We start from the raw sequence: 21,287 nt of genomic DNA, 5'->3' as shown, positions 1-21,287 counted from the left end.
CGTAGTGTATGAGTTTGAATGAGTGTTTGTGGATGTTTCCCAGAGATGGGTTGCGGCTGGAAGGGCATCCGCTGCGTAAAAAACGTGCTGGATAAGTTGGCGGTTCAATCCGCTGTGGGGACCCCAGATTGATAAAGGGACTAAGCCGACAAGAAAATGAATGAATGAAATCGAACTACTTTACATGTTGTCCGAATGTCCTTTTGGCTGCTTTCAGTGGCCAAGTCAAGATCTTCTCCTGTAGTTCTGAGGGTCTGAAGTAGATCTTGAAAAATGCAAACATTAGCCTGATAGCTGTCTCAACCTGCAAATCACCATCCTAATTCATGTCTCCCAAACATAGAAGACAACATCATTACAAAACATAACGTAACATTTATTAGAAAAAACTTCATAATACCGTTAGTAACTACAATACCAAGCTTGAAAAGCTGATAGGTTGTTGTTTGCCTGCGCATAATCCTTTCTGTGTGAACAGGGTGCACGGAACTACGCAATTACATATTTTGACAGGCAGGCAGGACAAACACATTACATATAAGGACCTACACATTGCACAAAATATTAAAATACATCTAAATATATTTGGAGCACTTAATTTATTGATTGCTATAAGGATGTGAAGAGATTTTCAACCTACTCCAGACTAAAATTTACACTGGTAGCAAAATCTGATGTGTAGCATATTGCGTCATCAAAATGTGCTACCTACTTTTTTAATGCGAGGTAGGACAATTTGACAAGGTAGAACAAATCGACAGAACACCGGCATAACAAAAATTGTTTCTGAAGACTATCAAATATCATGATGTTAGCAACATGCTAATCCAAACCCAGTTTTGTCTGAAGTTGCTACATTGCTTTATGAATGATCTTAATTAGTTTAACTGATTTATCTTGACAGCCAGCTGGTCTTCCAGTCTGAAAGTGCCAAAATCCAATTTAAAGCAATCCTTACAAGCTATACCAGAACATACCAGCTATCATAGTTATGCTTCATAAACAAAATTTATCATTTAGACTGTTTAACTCAAAAGCTTGTATCTTATTCATTTTTATTATTGGATTATGGCACTGTTAGCTTAGCAACATGCTAACACAAAATTGCCTTTTTTTCCAAATCAAGTGTTTCCATGAGTATTAAGAAAGTGGCCATGCAGATTGCTGCATTTTGGAATAAAGCTAGTTTAATGTCGCAGCCCTGTGGCCAGTGTGACATTGACCATTTTGAGGACAAATTTTCTGAGGCAAAATTTGGTCATACATCCTCTCAGGTTAGACTTGGCACCCTAGCCAACACATGTAAAGAGGTGCGTATCGGATGGTAATAGGCTTGGAGTGGAACAGATTGCCTTGTCTGGAGGGGATGCTTCAGTCCTCTCCAGTCCAATACCCTGATGTGGTCAGCTCCTGTCACCCTGGCTGTACACGAACAAAAGATGACAGCTCCGCTGCTGCCCTGAGCACACGTTTGCATTTGTGACACTCAGTAGTATAGTGAGTGTCATTAGTATGGATGAGTGGACCGAGCACTCGGGAGGTTGTGGATTCATATCCCAGGTGGAGGATGCAAAGTTGAGAGACTTGGATGTGTGAACATGGTAAAAGTGTGAACTCTGCCTCTTGCTAGTCCCGAGGCTTTAGTGGTGCTGAGCTACTTATCATGGCAGACTTGTTGTTTCACTTTTTTTTCTCTCCCTGACTTTTCTTCTCCTCTAGGTATGATATTATGAATCTGCAGTATGTGGAGGAGATAGGCCGCTTTGATTACATTAATGTGGGGTCGTGGCATGAAGGTCTCCTGAGCATCAGTGATTATAAACTCATGACAAATCGAACGGAGATGGTTCGATCCGTCTGCAGTGAGCCGTGCTCCAAGGGACAGATAAAGGTATGTATGTTGCACAAAAGTAAAACCATAGATAATCTCTCTTCAGATGTAAAAACTTTAAAGGGATAGTTCACCCAAAGATCAAAATTTACTCACCATTTGCTCACCCTCAAGTGGGTTCAAACAATTATGGCTGTTTTGTTCTGTTGGAAGATATTATGAAGTAGGCCAGGCACTAGAGATCTGCGCGGGACTAAATCTTGAATCCCGCTCCCGCCCGCAACCGCCAGGTTTTAGCCCGAACCCGACCGCTCCCGCTTATATTAAGAATTTATTGTCCCGCTGCCCGACCCTCCCCGTTTTCTGCCCGCCGCGCCCGATCCCGCTAAAGAGCGGGGGAGAACAAAACCGAAAATCCCCCTGCTATACAGTCCAGACAGGCAAGCTGTCTGTATAAACACACACACACAGCACCAAGCACACACACACAGACAAATCTCATTCTCATACGCGCGCGTGCACACTAACACACACACAAGCACCAAGCAGACACACAGGCGTTTGCTGTTATATCAACTCAAAGGCTTGTAATACCATGTATCAAGTACCAATGTAATACCAAAAGGTTTTATATAAAGGTATATAAATACTGAGTCGCGCCAGCTCCGGGCCGCAGCGCACATTACTCTCGGGCCGATTCAGGCGCGGATGCGGCAGCGTCAGCTCGCTTACGGCCGCCGCATCTGGCCCGATTGATTCGGGCCGGAATCGGGCAGTGAGTCCACAAGCATCCGGAGTCTGGCAGCCGGAGCCGGGCTGAGTGGTAAGTCTCTGGCAGGCGAGAATCTAGCCGGTACTGGCCCGAGTGTGTTTTGCTATCTGGGAAAGCTCTCTCTCTCTCTCTCTCATTCGCGTGCGCGCGCACTAACATACACACACACAAGCACCAAGCACACACACAGGCGCTCGCTCGCGCTCTCTCTCATTCGCATAGCAATATCCGCGATATTGCTAGACAGCCCGCTCCCGTCCCAAATTAAACCCGTTACCGACCGATCCCGCGATTTATTCGGAAGTTTATTCCCGCGCCACAGAAATCTGGTCGGGTCCTGCGGCGCCTGCGGGACAGCCGCGGAAATGCAGACCTCTACCAGGCACTACGAGGTGGCAAAAGGGGGCACTGTCCTCCTTGAGTAGTTCTATCAAAACTGAAAATTCTTTCTGTCATTAATTACTAACACTCCCATCATTCCAACACTCAGAGCAGATATTTTATAATATGAAAAAGCATTTTAATTATGAAAATTGTTAAATTAATAGATAAATAATTAATAGGAAGCAATAGCCCTGAGATCTGGTCTCCATGTCAGGTCAGGGTGCGCCCGTATCTGCTTGTTAAGTGGTGACATGTTTGTGACGTATGTAATACTGTTTCCGGGTCCAAGCCGCCACTCATTTGAGTAGAGAAATCATTCATTTAGGATCACGTTTTATTCCTATCACACATTAAAGTTAATTTTATATAAAATCATAGTGTACACAACAATCTCTGGGCTTGCTGCATAACAAATACCAAAAATGTAACAATTTATAAAAAATTAATCACTTTCTGGCCACCGGATATTAGGCATGGACATATACATTGCGATCGTGATTTTCAAAAGCCTTAAATCGCTTTGTAAACGTTTATTATTACCATTTCATGAGTCTCCAAATTCAGTTGAATAGAGCTCTTGGACCCGGAAGCCGCTTCGCGTGACGTCACACATAACAAGCGGATAGCCTTTAAAATGTGCATGCAGCAGTGGAGGCGCACTCTAAACTCATACGGGAGTTTTGGTTAAATAATTTTTTAAATACAATTCTCTTGAGCTCCAAAGGGGAAAAAAAACGCAAAAGAAATTTGCTGTTAAATAAATTTTAGCAGAGACACAACTGCCAGTCATTTCTGCTTTCTTTTCTTATTTAGGGATTAATATTAGAGTAGCCTATTAAAATGTTTAGTTGGACACTAAAATGTTAGTCTACACAAATAATTAATATAATTATTTATTAAATTCATTATTATCAATATTATTAAAAGCTATATAATTGACAAAACGCAGAACCCTTTTGAATGTTTGCTTTCATTTTCAAATCGCTAAAGCGCACTGTTACAGTTGTAAAAAGAAAGATACCATTGTGCAGCAGCAGTCAAGTTAGGACACTTAAAAATGCCTTTTGAGTTTAAAGATAATCGGCCTGCTAAGTCAAGTTTACAGCACTGTAAATGAAATATAAAGTGCGTGAGTAAGTGGATTTGCTGCGGATCAACTTCTCACATGTGCTACAGGTAGGCTGAATGATAATCTTTTAAAAATATGCAATAGGGGCTATACTGCTATTTGCTACAAATAGCAAATATACTCTAGGTCTATTTTAACGACTAAAATACATTTAGCATATCAATTTTATTTTCACTTGTAAGTTAATGGTCCTAAAAATGTAACTTGAAAACAAGTTATTAAAATAAGCTAAATAAATAAATAAAATATTTATTATTAGAAATTAGATTGTAACATAACTTTTTCCTAACATTGATAGGCCATTGGTTGGGTAATGAAGCGTGATGACTATGCTGATATGCTGATTTCACTATATTTATTTACCGCTTATACGAATAGTCAAACTGTGGGTTAGCTTGCATTTGTGGGCATAGTTTAAAGTCTTTACCTAAAACGTTAAACATTTCTGTTATTTAAAATAAAACAAAAAAAGAAATAAGGAGAATAAATTTAAACTAATCATTTGGCGCTGAAGCCATTATCCATCTGCGTTTATGTAAACGGTATTGCTGCATAACCTTCATCAATAAAATCAGTAATAGCGAAACTGTTCATAATATTATTACTATAAAAGGTATATTACCCCATTAAGTCAATAACTTAGACAGTAATGCAAAGTAATAATAACCAAGTGAATAAATAGCCTAAATGAAAGAACAAGAGGGACCAAAATCAGTCACCAGGTCTAGTGCCCCCAATGGGATGAAAATGCCCCCTCAGTTATGACATCTGGTGAAATATACAGTACCAGCCTGTTTTGAAGAGAGGTGAAAACTGGTAACTTTTGACATCCGTAGTAGGAAAAACAAATGCTATGACCATTAGGTCCAAGATAGATAGCTCTGACCATTAGGTCCAATCGCAGCATTCACTGTTGAGTGTGTGACTAATGATAGGCGTTTAAAGAGCCCCTGTTCTGCATTTAAAAAGGTAATTTTTTGGTTTTGGGGGTCTCCAACAACATTCTGATATTTATGCAATGTCAAAAAACACTTTCATTGTCTTATAATATGCATTTATTTTTACCTAAATATCCGAACATGCCCCGTTCAGTGATTCATTTGTTCTCAAAACCCTTCTTAGCGTGAGGCTAAACTGCGCTGATTGGTCCGATGACCCAGTCTGTTGTGATTGATCGACTGGGTTCAGCATGAGACAGAGAGAACTGCCCACCACGTTTTATAAACAAGCCCTATGCAGAGGTGCATTAAAACAATGCAGTTAAACACCAGCATATTGCTCTATTCCCTGACACACATTCAGTATTAATCCACACCGTGGCAAAAGCTGAACTATTTTGAAACTTGACCGCTGTACATGTGGAAAGACAGCTGATGGTGGTTATAGCAACGGCAGTGAAATGCAAGCTCACAAACGTATATAAATACATAAACAAAGCGCCACGCGAGAATATAAAGAATTAACCTGATACAGTACAAGCCACAAGGAGTGGTTACAAATAACAAAACACAATTAAATACATAATTACAAGCTAGAGAAAACAATGAGGCAACCATTTTAATCACACTTAAGTTACGTACAGTATACTTGTGAAATTGAGGAAGGAACTGATCTAAGAACTGTGTACTGTAAAGTTCCTGCCAAGCACTGACAAAGTCCTATAAATCAATAGTCTTTTATGATCCTTCCTTAACAAACGGCCGACGAATTCCCTATTGTAAGCGTGTAGATTGTTGAAGCACTAGTCAGAAAAATTCAAACATGCAAACATGGCAGAAGACTGGAGCTATAATGCTGAGGTATTTTTGCAAAAAGAAACTTCAACCACTGACTCGTCACTTCGTCATCTTTATAACACAAAAAAACACTAACTTTCCGTCACACTTCAGAGCACAGCGTCTTTGTGACATGATTCAACCAGGATCTGTTACAATGTTTATCTTCCTCTATGTACAGTGTTTGTGGACGGGGTTTCAATTTTCCTGGGTCTGTGCGCGCAACAAATGGCTTGATTTCTGTATCAACGTCAAAGCGACACAGCTAAAGACTCGTTACCATGGCGATTCATTCAACCCACTATGAGTCGACTCTTTTATAGATGAATCATTAGTTTTAAACACGGTGCACTTTCAGATTTAAACATCAGCTGGGTATTTCATTTCACTTAAAGCTGTGTTACGCACTGCATGGAAGGTCATGTTCATGAACCCATAATAGGGGCTCTTTAAGAACTCATTCAACAACGCTCAAAAAGCAAGCGGGAAAATATTTATACTTGTTTATTTTCTAAAAATGCACATGTTGTTTTGTTTATTACATTCAAAAAGAGTGTTTTCTTTGAGCAGGTAAAATAAAGGTACAGTACATATATCTGACTGCTTGTATTGAAGGACAGAATTGTATTACAGATAATATATAAATATTTATCCAAATATAAATAAATTAATTATTGTGTTGCTAAGTAAAATATCAATTTGTTTATGGAAAGCATCATCAAATGCATCAAGATATTGAACTGAATCGATGACATTATAACCGCACCGAACTGTGAGACCAGTATAGGTTCACACCCCTACTATGAAAGTCAATAATTACATTTTCAGCTTTCTTCAAAATATCTTCTTTTGTGTTCAACAGAGAAAAGTCAAACAGGTTCAGAACAAGTGAAGGTTTAGTAAATGTCGAAATAATTATCTTTAAAGTGTTTTCATTGATTAACACTCTCGACCATGGAGTTTTGATTGTAGCAATGTATTAGTAAATGTTTGAATTAAGATAACCTGAGATAAACAAATGCTGTAGTAGTGTTGTTCATTGTTAGTTCATGTTATCTGTTGTAGTTACTCATGTTAACAAATTAAAGCTTTTTCTATACCCTGCTATGAACAAATATATTTTTTGTTATGTTTAATGTCACTGTATTAATACCAGTATCAGTACATTTTTATTGTTATTAAATATAAGATTAATTAACTGGTATTAAACTGAGGAACTATTAAATATTAGCATACCTGACACTATTGTGACAGAGCTCTGGGTGTTTTCCAATTGCAGGTGATCCGTAAAGGTGAAGTGAGTTGTTGCTGGATCTGCACTACATGCAAAGATAATGAATATGTTCAGGATGAGTTCACCTGCAGAGCTTGTGACCTGGGCTGGTGGCCAGATGACGAACTGGCAGGTAAGAGACTTTGTTTACATTTCATTCATCCTCCTTTTTTAACCACACATCTAATAGCTCTTCATTCAAGCACTTAGAGCACTATTTCATTGACAATTCTGGCATAGCCTACTTTGCTTTAGTCCGTATCTCCATGCGGCTCCACTGCTATCACTCGTCTTTATGCCCTTCGCATCCTCCTTACCCAACACTCTCTCTCCCTCTGGGCTGTGAGCTGCGTGTTATTTTGACAGCTCTTTGCAGCAGCTAGCAGAGCTGGATAACGGTGAGGTTGGAATCCCATTAGTATCCAGCAGCCGTGTGTCAGGCTCAACAGTTTCACCACGAAACCTGAGCAGCAACAGGGAATTCTGATTACCAGAGAGACAGACTGATCTGAGATGGAGAAAAAGCTCTGTCATGGTGAAGGTGAGAGAGAAAGAGAGAGAGACCCTTCAGGGATATACAGGACGCTCTGTCATAGAGAATGAGAGTGATCAGAATGCAAAGAAAGACATGCACATGGAAAAACTAGGGCAAATGAAGCTTAAGGGTCAATGACGTGATGTATTAATTTTGTTGGAATAATTATATTAAAATGTTACATACATAGTATAGTTTTTACAATTTTTAATTATGATCTTTAGCCATTTTAAGGCACCAATTTTGTCAGTCTGTTAAATGGTACGGTCACATAATTTCCCAAAGATCTCTTCAATAATGAGCATTCTTTATTTTTTCAACTGTCCTTATATCATAATGAAGAAAAACATTGTGTACGTTTACATGGACACCAATAATATAATCCAATGAAATGTTCCTTAATGAAATTGAAAGAGACGAACTGCAGTTAAAGTCGACTAATTAAAAATGAGACACCCGAAATTACATGAAACTCCGGAGGAAATGTGGATAGTGTGGTGATGCAATGACATAAATCGTCTTATGTGCTATAAGATGTAAAACGGAATCATTAAAGCAACATTCAAAAAGTAACTGATGTAAACACCTTAATCAAATTATTGTCTTAAGGACGGCTCACACTGTGCGATTTTGTTTTTATAATCCTGAATGATTGTAGCATGTCAGACTGCACAAACATGGCTCCCATGTCACACTATGAGATCTCAGCTGTCATAAAGTCAGACTGAATGACAATGAAGATGCGGCAAACACTAAAGAAAACGGCCCAAAAGTTTGACTTCATCCACCAGTGACACTTTCACTATCCCGAGTTCTGAAAAGATTCCTCACGGCAAACGTAAACAACCTGTAGCAGCAAATTTGCTCACAGCGAGTGTCAATAATTAAACCAGGAAGAAAAAAACAGTTTTGACATTTCCCCATAGTCATTTGAATTGTCGCATGGATTACGTCATCAAATTTGTCGCTCCTATTGGTTCTTGAATTGATGTTCACCGCAGCTGTTGTTACACTGAAGGAAAGTGTTTGAAATCTTTAGATACTGCCAGAACTTCATCTGAGGAAAAATCAGATCGCAACGGACACTAAGCGGCTGTCAGTGAACATGTCAAACCAACGATCAAAGATCACAGATTTTATCATAGGATTTCAGGAATCTTTTAGGATTTCCTAAATTTGTCTCAGATGACAAAATCTAGGCTAAAATCTCACAGAGTGAGCAGGGCTTAATTCAGATTAAGGCAAATAATTTGATTACAGATGTCCATGTAAATGTACTCATTGGCTGTGTCCGAAACCACCTACTACTCAGTAGGTATTGAATTTGAATTTAAATGCACTACTCGGCTGTTAGAAATGTATGTTCTATACAATATGAATATGAGAAGTATGAATGGAACTTGGACGTACTTCATTTTGTCATGATCATGGGACCTACCCGTGAGTTGCGTCGCTTCACTCCCATTCATAAATTCTCTCGTGGTGCATCATGGGATAGCGTATCGTCCATCCGATCGCACTTTAAATCTCGGCAGAAGTAGTAGATCATCCCGGCACTTCTGAAATAATGTTTTTCGAATTCTATGAGTTAGGACATACAACTCGGATCGCATACTGTTTTTTTGTGTACAGGTACTATATAGAATTGAAGTTTGTCATTTCGGACGCAGTCATTGTCAATGGAAGAATTACCTGTAATGCACATGAAGTTTATGGCAGTCTTACACATGAACTGACACTGTTTGTTAATTTTATATATGAATATGTAGGTTGCAGCATCCACAGTTGCCATTTTAAACGATACAACAAACACTTCCTTCTCATCTGTTGTAAACAAACAGATACAGCTTGTACACACATAGTTACATGTCAAAATGCTTGCCCTTTAGACTTTTGTGAACATGCTTTGGACTATTTGCTGTAACTGATTTGATTGAAAATCTTTAAACATTTGATCTTCGAACACACAATTAATACATTCATTTCTGAAGATACAGTCAGTTCAGAAGTCCAACAATCCCAACATTCAGTATTTGATGTTGTCCTGTTCTTGACTATATTTTATTCAAACATCTTCCTATCTGCTTTCTTTTATTCCAGAATGCAAACCTCTCCCACTCAAGTATCTGGAGTGGGGCAGCGTGGAGTCTATCATCGCAGTGGTCTTCTCCTGCGTCGGTATTCTAGTAACTCTGTTCGTCACCTTCATCTTCTTCCAGTATAGTGACACTCCAGTGGTGAAGTCCTCCAGCCGTGAACTCTGCTACATCATCCTGGCTGGCATCTTCCTTGGCTATATCTGCCCCTTCACTCTCATCGCACGTCCTACTGTGATCTCCTGCTACCTGCAGCGCATCTTAGTGGGCTTGTCGTCTGCCATGTGCTATTCCGCACTAGTAACCAAGACCAACCGCATAGCACGCATCCTGGCTGGCAGCAAGAAGAAAATCTGCACCCGCAAGCCTCGATTCATGAGCGCCTGGGCCCAGGTTGTTATCGCCTTCATGCTGATTAGTCTCCAGCTGGCCGTAGTTGTTACACTCATGGTATTGGAACCTCCCGAGCCAGTGAAGAGCTATCCCAGCATCAGGGAGGTGTACCTCATCTGTAACACAAGTAATGTGGGTGTTGTGGCACCGTTGGGCTACAATGGCCTTCTTATTATGAGCTGCACCTACTACGCTTTTAAGACCAGGAACGTTCCTGCCAACTTTAATGAAGCCAAGTACATCGCTTTCACCATGTACACCACCTGCATTATCTGGCTGGCTTTTGTGCCCATTTATTTCGGCTCCAACTACAAGATCATCACCACCTCCTTCTCGGTCAGTCTCAGCGTTACTGTGGCACTAGGCTGCATGTTCACGCCCAAGATGTACATCATCATCGCCAAGCCTGAGCGCAACGTACGCAGCGCCTTCACGACCTCGGATGTGGTTCGTATGCACGTGGGCGATGGGAAGCCGGCTCCCTGCCAGAGCAACAGCATCCTCAACATGTTCCGCAGGAAGAAGAACAACAACAACGCGACTGGCAGTACCAAGTGAGTGACACCTATTAATAGGTTTGAGTCACATTTCTAAATACCAGCTGAATGCACATACAGGCTATGAAACGTATGGAAATAAAATAATAGTATTTCTTTCTCAGTAGCACACCAAGTTGGACTGCAGCAGTAGCACTGAAAGTGTTCTTTCTAGCATGTGTGTGTATTTGAGTTGTCTTTCCCATGTTTTTCTACCTGCTGCAAACCAACAATATGTACGTAGAGTTTCGCTAGAGCCAGACACTATCCGGTCGTCTTCTATATGTGCTGATTCCGCTTCTAAAACTTAACCTAATTTTCAATCATCTACCCATCCACTAAGTCCCCCTCTCTCCCTCCTCAGTATTAACCCACTTCTCAGTGTGCCTCCTCCCTCTTGTCAAACCTTCTCCTGACTAAAAAATTAACCCAGTTCTTTAAGGCTGTAGCTCTCATATGCAGTTCCCTTCTAATACCCTGTTCACACTGACAGCGATTTTATGTCTGGAGGTCGCTGCACGTTGGTTGAAATTCCTACTGCTGCTGAAAAACAACATTAATAACATTGTGGTATTCGTTCATAGATCACAACAGATCAAACTGAATCATATTATGAAAATCATGGAAAAATTATGCATCAATTAAACTGGTTCTTATTTGCATAAACGTAAACTGCTCTAAGTTTTAACATAACTAGATGCCACATTGAGTTGCTTCTCATTTCCACACATGAAGAAGTTAACAATCATATCTCCTATTGGAAGTTGCTACATTGAGTCGCTGCTTACTACCATAAACCTAAACTGTGCTTAACATAGATGCATGTTACTTGGTAGTAGGGATGCAAGGATTAACGGATTTCGCTATTAACCACACTTTAATTTGTCATGGTTAATTAATAGTAAAGGTTTCTCAACACAGCATTTCTGCAAGAAACAAAACTGCAGCAACTAAACAAAGTTATGCCAACTGTGCGCTAGTTTAAAATTCCGAGCTTGTACACAATACGCATACACACTGGATTAAAGGCTGATTTTAACTATGGCTGAGGCTATTGACTCAGGGCCATTCACATGTCCCGTCTTTTGTGCATGCAAGTTCTTTTTTTGCGGCCATATTGGAAATGACGTGCATGCGGTGCGCATGCGGCACGACACGCTCATGCTTTCCAGGTGCATCTAGTTGTAAATCGAATGACGCGAGTGCACCATAAAATGTAAACTTTTTAAAAACTTTTACGCATGACTTGATAGTCTTTAAAATGAGTATCGAACTGATGTTATTTTTCATGAATGTAACTTTAACATAACATTCGGTTGTGGTTAGGGTTATCTATGTTGATTCTGGAACAACATTCAATCAGCCAGTCAATTTTAAAGGTAGACTTAAAGTTAGGGATATATGCTTCTACATCAGGGGTCTCAAACTCAAATTGGCAGGGGGCCATATCAGTAACTGACAATTCATAGGAGGGCCGTTTTAACATTCAAGCACAAGAAAAAAGTGGAAACCTGATGTAATAGATGCATTTAGACATTCTTTCCCACGGTACAGAATATGCAGTCAAAGTTTGTTTCTTATTGTAAATATTGAAGGGGTAGTTTACATTGCTATGAAAATACAACAATTTAATAATAGGCATAATGATAATAATTATTATTATTCTGTCTAAATTGATTGCTGCTAAACCAAAGGTTTAACACATTAGTGCAAGAACAACAGGAAGCAGATTGGGTAATTTTAGTGACTTTACTAGCAATTGTTCTTCTCAATATAATTTTTTTCTCTTCAAAACTACAACAAAAAGGTAAGTAAAAAATTATGTACATATTCACATTTACTTTAACATGTGTAATTTAGTCAGCAGTAAAACTTTACTAATGCACCTTTTTTATACAAATCTTCATGTGCTTATTAGGAAAATCTATTAAATGACACCATTTAAATCAAATATTAGCAATATTATTATATTGACACCACCATCATATTGTGTAAGCCATGGACATGTGTTTGTACAACACAATACAGGTGGTATAAAACTGATTATAGTAAAATGACCCTTGAATATTTACAAAAATATAACTTTAGTAAAAATTAGAGCACTTACAGACATACATTTCAACATTTAAATCAGCCATAGAATAATCTGCATATGCGTTACTTTCTACCACAAGCTGAGAGAAACCGAAAATAACCTGAATGTATAGTATAGGTGGCGGGTCAAAACAAGTGCCTATATGCAACTGCACAACAATGATAGTGATTCAAAAATATATGTTTTGGCGAGCCGAATCTTGTTATATTTTTATATCAGTTTGAGACCCCTGTTTTACATCGTTATCTATTCCAAATATATTATTGGATTTCATTTTGGGAAAAATTACAGTTAGGTTAAGGGGTAGGAATTACATTTGGATTTTATTTTTGAGCAGGAATGATGTTCCAGCATCAACATCGTCGTTATTCCTGGTTTGCATACCACATGGCAAAATGACACACAACCTGAATCCGTTCTTATCTGCATAAACCTAAACTTACCTTTTAATTTAACTTTTAATCTGGTGGTTGACCAAACAGATTACCACTCATTTAATAAAGTTAACGTGAACAAACATTTCTCTAGTTTGATTTGTCAACAGATATGCTTATGGAAGTGGGTAGATTCTGGCTATGTCCTAATCCACTCACTCTCATTGAAAACAAATGACCTCCAGTCCCCATGATGCTGCAAATCGCTGTCAGTGTGAATGCCCCTTGATTCTGATGCAGCTTTCAGCTCTGAGGCCTCTCTGTCCTGTTAACTTAATTACACTAAGAGCGGACAGAGAATGCCATGTTGATCTGAAACTGAGGGGAATTCCATAAAGCCCTTCTTCCTGCTGCATGACGTTCAGAGCAGTGCAGTGAAGGGATGGCAGAGAATGAGCCATCGTGGCTTTCATAATGCTCTGAAAGCAGGTCATTATGAGATATGCAATTAGCATGTTTGAGGGAGTCTCTGTCAACGACTTCATGAATTAACAATGTCGCGTTTACGCATCGTGTGCTAACCCTAATCATGAGAGTTTTATGGCTGATAATTGTAGCAATTGTCTGAATGATGACGTGCATAATGATCATGTTTCTGTGATGTTCTTCTCTGTCTCTGTGTCGCATTCTGGCGTCTCTTCGTGGGATTAACGTTGGGTCTCTGTTTCATTCATAGTCCTAATGGAAAGTCTGTGTCATGGTCTGAATCAGGTGCCAGACCCCAGGGGAGGGGGTCGAGTGTGTTCCACAGACTGTCTGTGCATGTGAGGAGGCAAGCGGTCGGCCAGAGTCAGACGGCAGTCATACGACCCCTAACTAATGCCTCACAACCCCCCGAGTCTGAGTATGGCGCTGGCCTCAACACAGCCCCCAATGGCTCTCACCCTGATGACAAGGATCTCTACAACCTCGGCGAAGGTCACGACGGGGGTCCCCAACATCCAACAGCCCAGGAGGGAGGGCTACCACCTTCCTATTCTCCTCCTAACTTAATAGACCACAGCGCTGATTGTCCTGAAAGGGAGCCAGTGGACACTCTGAGCTCTACTGTTCCTGATTTTGACCAATTTGTAATCGGCACGGGCAACAATTTAAGCCCCGTCTCCTATAAATCGTCCGCCAATCAGCTGCCTCTTCCCCTGCATGGGGACGCGTTCCCTGAGGAGGGTTCAGAAATGGAAGCTCTCGACCTCATTCAGGGGTTTCTGTGTGGAGGTGCCACACAAGAGGAGGAGGAGGAGGAGGAGGAGGAAGGTGTGGAGGAAGAGTTGGCACAGAGTAAGCTGACTCTGCTCACCCCACCTTCCCCATTCAGGGACTCACTTCAGTCAGGGGGGTCCATTCCTGGATCCCCCAGCTCCGACAACAACCCTCTCTTCTCCCAAAGTATGAACTACACCCCAAAACAGAGCTCTTTTACACTGTAAAAGCACACGCTCAGGACGGCGCTGTTTATTAATCAATCACTACAGGATATCATTTGCTTGCTTACTTGGCTATCTTCACAAGTCTCTGTCAAATGTTTTGGAAAGCAAGGAGGACTGTAAAATGATCAAAAAGGGTTCCTATTGGGAATATTTTTCTCTGAGGCAGCATTCGTTTTCCAAAATGCTGCGGAAAGTTGGAGTGCCAAATATTATCGTGTTGCTGTGCCCGAAACATGCTGGCAAATGAGATCTCGACAGTCCAGGAGTGACAATGCCAGCGTGCTGCTTTACTCTTTCACTCTTGCCAGGATGAGAGACACTTTTTGGGATTTAGGTAATTCTGAACTATTTCGCTGGTTGCTTCTGATTAATGTTTAGGAACTAGTCATGGAAAATGAGGGTTTTTTGGATGTAGACTAAGACATAAGTGCTTAAGTAATATACATACAGATAAATCAGACATCTCATATCAAGTCACTGTGTGGTTGAAGTATCTGATTTACATGTGGACAAATTAAAGTGAAACCATGTGTGCACAATAAACATCACACGGTTGACTTGATGAGTAAACAAGGAGTTTCCCAGCTAAGTTTTTTTTTTTCCGGTTTTCTTTGTGGCTCCCAAATGTAAGATTCAGTGCTTTTGCTTAGAGAGACAAAGGCAAGAATGCTGATTGTAACATTAGCTATAGAATACGAATTAACTTCAATTTGGAGCCAAGGTACGTTAAAGAAACTGTGCTTTTCTTAACTTTGTCTTATGCGTGAACTCATCCTAGTAAAGGGAAGCAATGTTTTGCAAACGTTTGTATACTGTTCTGCCATCTATTGTTTTCCACACAGATGGTGTCTTTGTATATCTGCTATATGTTTCTATGATTAGAATGTGATATATTTGTAAGTTTTAAAAATGACGTCTTATAACTTTTCTCTTTGTGATAAAAGGGACATATATGGTTTGCTGGAGCAACTTTTTTAAATGTTACATTTTTAAATTGTATCTATGAGTAGTTGCTTCTAGTGGTAACTTGTAGCATTTACTGCCAATCTTGCGTAGGGTTATCTCATGAATTTGCGACTGTACCGCTTTTAAGTTTCACAGGACTATTAGAATGCAACTCTCAAAAGAACAAAATTCTTGAATATCTTGCATATTGTAATTGTTAAAATGGATTGTAATATTAGGTCTTTTAGTGTAAGTTGTTTGGAACAGACTCATTTGTTCAATGTAAAGTAATTGACAGCTCACCTGTTTACATGATCAGACTTAAACATGAGAAAATGCTCTTTTGCCAAGACAATTCATGCTGTAAAATAAATATTTTATATCTAATCTTGTCTTTTAGTTTTTTTTCCACCATATATTTCGTTCACATGAGTAGATAATGCTGTCGATTTCCTTCATTGAAGATGTAGGCATCTTTTTTTCCCTTACTAGAACATTTATGAAGATTTTAAACTGAGAATGTATTCCTTAGTGATTCATAAATGCATGTCAACGGGTTCCAGCACTTTGAAGAGAAAAAAAAAACATACAGGAACACAAAATTATAAACCTGTGGCTAGGCTTGGGCGGTATCCAACTTTTTATACTGTCAAACCTCCTCCTATTTTACCTGGGTATACGGTATTACTGTGCATAATTTAAAAAAATTATGACGTAAGGATTAGGCAGTGTCACCAAAACTGTTGGCTTGTGCCTAAACCATTCAGAAACTGAATACCATGTATGCGACCTTAGGTTTGAGGTATTTCCATTTCTCGCGGTCACATTATTATTGTATAATTTGCAAATTGCCTCGTCTGTATTTACCGCCTCTCCCTTCTCGTTCAGTCGAAACCCGAAATACTGGCAAACTGCAGAAGTTGTGTTCTTTTTCGAGAGCAGGTCACTTGGTGCAAAACTTGCCATCTTTCCACCTCGCATACGCATTTTTAGGCATTGAATAAATTATATAATACTTAATCCTTGTGGTAGACGAGGTGATGCAGTGGGTAGCACTGTCGCCTTACAGCAAGAAGGTTGCAGGTTTGAGCCTTGGCTGGGTCAGTTGACATTTCTTTGTGGAGTTTGCATGTTCTCCCCATGCTCGCATGTGTTCCTCCGGGTTTTTATTCCCCTAGAAATCCGAAAACATGCGCTGGAATTCATCATTTATTCATTTTCTTTTCGGCTTAGTCCCTTTATTAATCTGGGGTCGCCGCAGCGGAATGAACCGCAAACCTACCCACTGTTTTACGCAGCGGATGCCCTTCTAGCTGCAACCCATCACTGGGAAACATTCACACAATCTCATTCACACACATACACAACGGACAATTTAGCCTACCCAAGTCACCTATACAGCATGTCTTTGGACTTGTGGGGGAAACCCACAGGAGCACGGGAAAACATGCAAATTTAGACAGAAGTGCCAACTGATCCAGCCGAGGCTCAAACCAGTGACCTTCCTGCTGTGAGGCGACAACGCTACCCACTGCGCCACCGCATTTTCCTATAGGTGAATTGAGTAGGCTAAATTGTCCATAGTGTATATGTGTAAATGAGAACGTATGGGTGTTTCCCAGTGATGGGTTGCAGCTTGAAGGACATCCGCTGTGTAAAACATATGCTGATTAAGTTGGGATTCATTCCGCTGTGGCAACTCCTTATTATTAAAATGACTAAGCTGAAGAGAAAATGAATGAATGGATTTAATCCTTGTCTTTTATATAAGTTCATTGTTTTTGATGCAGTACATTATATTACCATATTGCCGCCCAAGCCTACCTGTGGCTCCTTAATCTCCACGGGCCACACCACCACAAGCTAAAAATCTTTATTAAAAAGTTTTCTGTATGTTGTTGTGTCCAAGGATGAAAGTTTTATTTATTAACAATGCTTGAACAGTAACAGAAAGGCAATTATACTTTTTATATTTCCACTAAAGACTGAGATAACTATCAATTTAGATACATTCAAAATATGTCTATCCTCATTAATAATAACACAACATATATAAAGATTTTTTTTTATTACAAAAAAAAAAAAGATAAAAAATATATATAGCAGAGGAGTTGGAGTTCTTAAAGTATGAAACCATAAACCTTTAATGATGAATATAAATGTCTGCTTTTTGGCTTTTCACCTCTTTTAATGTCCGAGAATGAATGTATTTTCATTCTAATTTTCATTTTATTGGCTGAACTGTTTCTTTAAAACTGAGACTTTCGTGTATTCCTAAAATTTATGCTTTGGCTTCTTTATTCCAAATGTATTCAAACTCGGTGAACATCAGTTTAGTTTAATTATGAACTTAAATGATAATTTCAGATATATTAAACTGGATTTTAATGGGTTACTTCAGACTAGAAATACCACAAACGTTGTTTACTGGTATATTATGTCTACATGGTACACCGGGTTTTAATTTAATGTTCTTATTTAATCTGTCACACAAAATATAATGTTTTGAAATCGATGTCTCGCACTTAGAAACCGCCCATGTTAAAATTTAATCACTTTTTTTCACGACCTGTATACCAGAACGCCACGCATGAATGTGTGTGTGTTCTTTTACGACTTTAAAGCCCAAAGCGGATGAAAAGCAAAGCAATCCAATCGAGGCGTGATATTTCCGGGTCCTATGACTTATCAGGTGGTTGTCCGGTGGGAGGAGAGGGAGTATGTGCTTTCTGTTTGAATACTTTCCTTACAGCCGTCCCCGAACCCAAAGCACTTCTGCAAACTGTGAGAGGGAAGTGGTTGCACAGAGTTGCCAAAACTTTTCCACTCTCATAACTGACATTTTGGCAGCATGGCAGGCGGGTCCGTGTCGGAGTGTAAGGAGTATCTGTTTAAAGTTTTGGTTATCGGGGAACTTGGTGTGGGAAAGACTAGCATCATCAAGCGATATGTTCACCAGCTCTTCTCGCAACACTACAGAGCGACCATAGGCGTGGATTTTGCTCTCAAAGTCTTAAACTGGGACAGCAAAACACTAGTACGACTACAGCTGTGGGACATCGCAGGTAAGAAATACGTGTAAATTAAATGGTTTCAAATGTGTATCGTGTAATAATTCTACAGATGCTATGTTTATGGAGGTTTCTTTTTACCTGTGTCAACGTTTCAAGCACGCACAAGGTAGCACGTGATTCTTGTTGTAATGTTGAGTGATGGAAAGTCCGACTTCGTTCTGAGATTCGGTTCTTTTGAACGGCTCTGTTCATTGAATCGCGTAAAAACATTTCTCGGAAGTCATGACGTAATTGAATCATCGCGTGGTCCCCTATGCATTGTCATATGATATGCATGAGATACATGGACAGCTATTGATGTTTAAAAGTAATAATAAGAAAATAAATGGTTTTTATTAATTGGTATTTAATTTGTGCATTATATATGTTAAAACATAATTAAATACAATTATAAAGAGCCTAAATATTTTGTATTTGATTCTTACAATTGAAACCAACATTATTTCATATATAAGTGTAAAAAAAACTCAAGAAAAAATACATTTCCTTTTTATGTAATATTTTAACAATTGTTCAAATTATTTAACTTTCTTTTTAGGATATTATTGTTCATCCTATTCTGGTATCTCAGCCTAATATGTGTGTGTTGCTCACTATTCAATAGACACTTGATTTGACACTTTCAGGCCTGTAACTAGGGGTGGTTCAGAAGACCCACACCTCATAGACCAAGGTCCAGAATCTGTCCCATACATGAGCTTATTTGTCCTATTTTGAATGCTATGCCATCACAAATGGTGAAAATAACCCATCGATTAAGGTTTTAAAAACACAGGGAATCCTCTGTTGGCTGTCGCTTCGGTTTGACTTCAGCTTATCAGTTTTGGCCAATGCTAACAAATATTTTTATTTTGTAATCTGCCGTCATCTTTCGCTACTGCATTGATTTCAAACAGAGAAAACATTTTACAGCCAACTTTTATTCTAAATCTTGCTGTTATTCTAAATTTTATTATTGAAAAAAAAGAGCAATGAAAAGGTGCGAAACACCAAAAGTGGACCCTATTGAAATTGATTTTTTTATACTATTTTGGCTGTTGTTGTTAGCCATGAATTTTCAAATATACTTAGAAAAACTGTGAAGCTCAACATTATTATTATTATTATTATCATTATTATCATTATTATTATTAGTTGTAGTATTAGTATGATTAATAATGATATTATTATGTTAATTATTATTTGTTTTATTCAAATGATCAAATTCTTACTAAGGAAAGTTGAATGTGGCCAGCTTGTTATTTTGCCTAATAAATGAAATAGACTACAGTTTTAATCTAAAACTTTAACATAACCTATTCCTATTTTTTCTAATAATATAAACATAAATTTGTATTTATTTAACATTTCTTCATTATAAATCTTTATGAAATATTTTTGGTGTAGGGTTGTTATGACGATCTGACAAGCTATTTGAGCTAAAAAAATAATACTTTAAATGTAACTAAAAAGAAAATTAGGCATATAACTGCAAAAATGTCCACTTTTTGACAGTGGCGTAGCGGACGGGCCCGCAGGGCACGCACCGCGGGGGGGCCCCGCGTGATTAGGGGGCCCCGCGTCGTCGTGATTTTCAATAATTAAAAATCCACCGGCGAACGCAATAATCAAACTCTTGGGAACAACTGTGGTCGGAACCAAAGTTCACAGGTCTGTGTTCTCTGAACACCTCTCAAGCGGTGGACTACTTCATTCTGATTGCTTGCCGCCAATGTTGCCAACTTAGCGACTTTGTCACTAGATTTAGCGACTTTTCAGACCCCCTTAGCGACAAATCTAGCGACTTTTTTGTGTGTTATTGGAGATTTTTTTAGACTGTCATTTGTCCATACTGTACCGTCCCTACTCTTCTCAACGAGCTGCGTGTGATGCCGCCGGCCCCTCCCCCGCCTCACAGCACTGACAGGCGGCCCAGTCAGTCCTCTACAGCAGCCTCTCCCACCTGCAGCCCGAGAGCAGATCACCCCTCTGCGTACCGACGACAAATGATTTAGCACAGGCAGTGTGAAGGTATTTCCCTTGTACAGTCAAACCGATCTACTTCTCCTTTATTTTAACAATTTAATTGGACCGTTTATTCTTTTCTTGTTCACAATCACAGATATTTTAGTGACAGTTTCTGAACTTGTCTGAGTTTATTACATATGAGAGATTACTGCACATTCACTACACATCTATAATGACATGCTGTATTCAAACAGCAATACATTTAGTTAAATAAACATGCTTATATAAAGTGTAGTGCAATTATAAATGCCCCTTTATTAACCATAGGCTGTTAAACAAACAGAAACGGTAGAACGTGATGACGTCAGTGATATGCAAATTGACGTATGACGTATCCCCCCCCCCTTCATCAGGGGGCCCCGTCAGCGATCCCTGCAGGGGGGCCTCTGCATTTTGCGCTACGCCACTGCTTTTTGAGAAAAAAACGCACTTTTCTACCAGGCTGGCTACATGCTTGACTTTGCTGATGCCTTGACTTGTAATCCGCTAATACGTATTCGAATACAGATTCGTGAACGGTATTGTTCAGAACAGTGAACCGGTTCACCAACAGTATCATTTAAATGTCTGACGATGACATC

At 39.3% G+C, this 21,287-nt stretch overlaps 2 protein-coding genes and 1 long non-coding RNA gene across 9 annotated transcripts in view; all 3 read left to right on the top strand.

Moving 5' to 3' along the window:
* Positions 1-16,012, top strand: part of grm1a (glutamate receptor, metabotropic 1a) — a 69,377-nt gene extending 53,365 nt beyond the window's left edge. For 4 of the 7 annotated variants that reach the window (XM_087298356.1, XM_087298353.1, XM_087298352.1 and 1 more), the window contains 4 exons: positions 1,720-1,891; positions 7,171-7,297; positions 9,800-10,742; positions 13,930-16,012. In XM_087298356.1, coding sequence (XP_087154482.1) covers positions 1,720-1,891; positions 7,171-7,297; positions 9,800-10,742; positions 13,930-14,680 — 1,993 coding nt within the window. In that variant the 3' untranslated portion in view covers positions 14,681-16,012. The remainder of the gene's footprint in view (positions 1-1,719; positions 1,892-7,170; positions 7,298-9,799; positions 10,743-13,929) is intronic. The other 3 variants (XM_087298358.1, XM_087298354.1, XM_087298357.1) reach the window with 1 other exon arrangement.
* Positions 16,013-18,391: 2,379 nt separating this feature from the next.
* rab32a (RAB32a, member RAS oncogene family) overlaps positions 18,392-21,287 on the top strand; it is a 36,610-nt gene continuing 33,714 nt past the window's right edge. The window contains 1 exon segment of the mRNA NM_201332.1: positions 18,392-18,690. Coding sequence (NP_958489.1) covers positions 18,477-18,690 — 214 coding nt within the window. The 5' untranslated portion in view covers positions 18,392-18,476.
* Positions 19,836-21,287, top strand: part of LOC147839365 (uncharacterized) — a 2,682-nt gene continuing 1,230 nt past the window's right edge. The window contains exons 1-2 of the long non-coding RNA XR_015518598.1: positions 19,836-20,192; positions 21,125-21,287. The exon at positions 21,125-21,287 is cut by the window's right edge and continues 837 nt beyond it. This is a non-coding gene — a long non-coding RNA (uncharacterized LOC147839365). The remainder of the gene's footprint in view (positions 20,193-21,124) is intronic.

The sequence above is a fragment of the Danio rerio genome, chromosome 20 (assembly GCF_052040795.2).
Source record: "Danio rerio strain M-AB ecotype USA chromosome 20, GRCz13ab, whole genome shotgun sequence".
NCBI lineage: Eukaryota > Metazoa > Chordata > Actinopteri > Cypriniformes > Danionidae > Danio > Danio rerio.
This window is presented reverse-complemented; position numbering and strand designations above follow the sequence as displayed.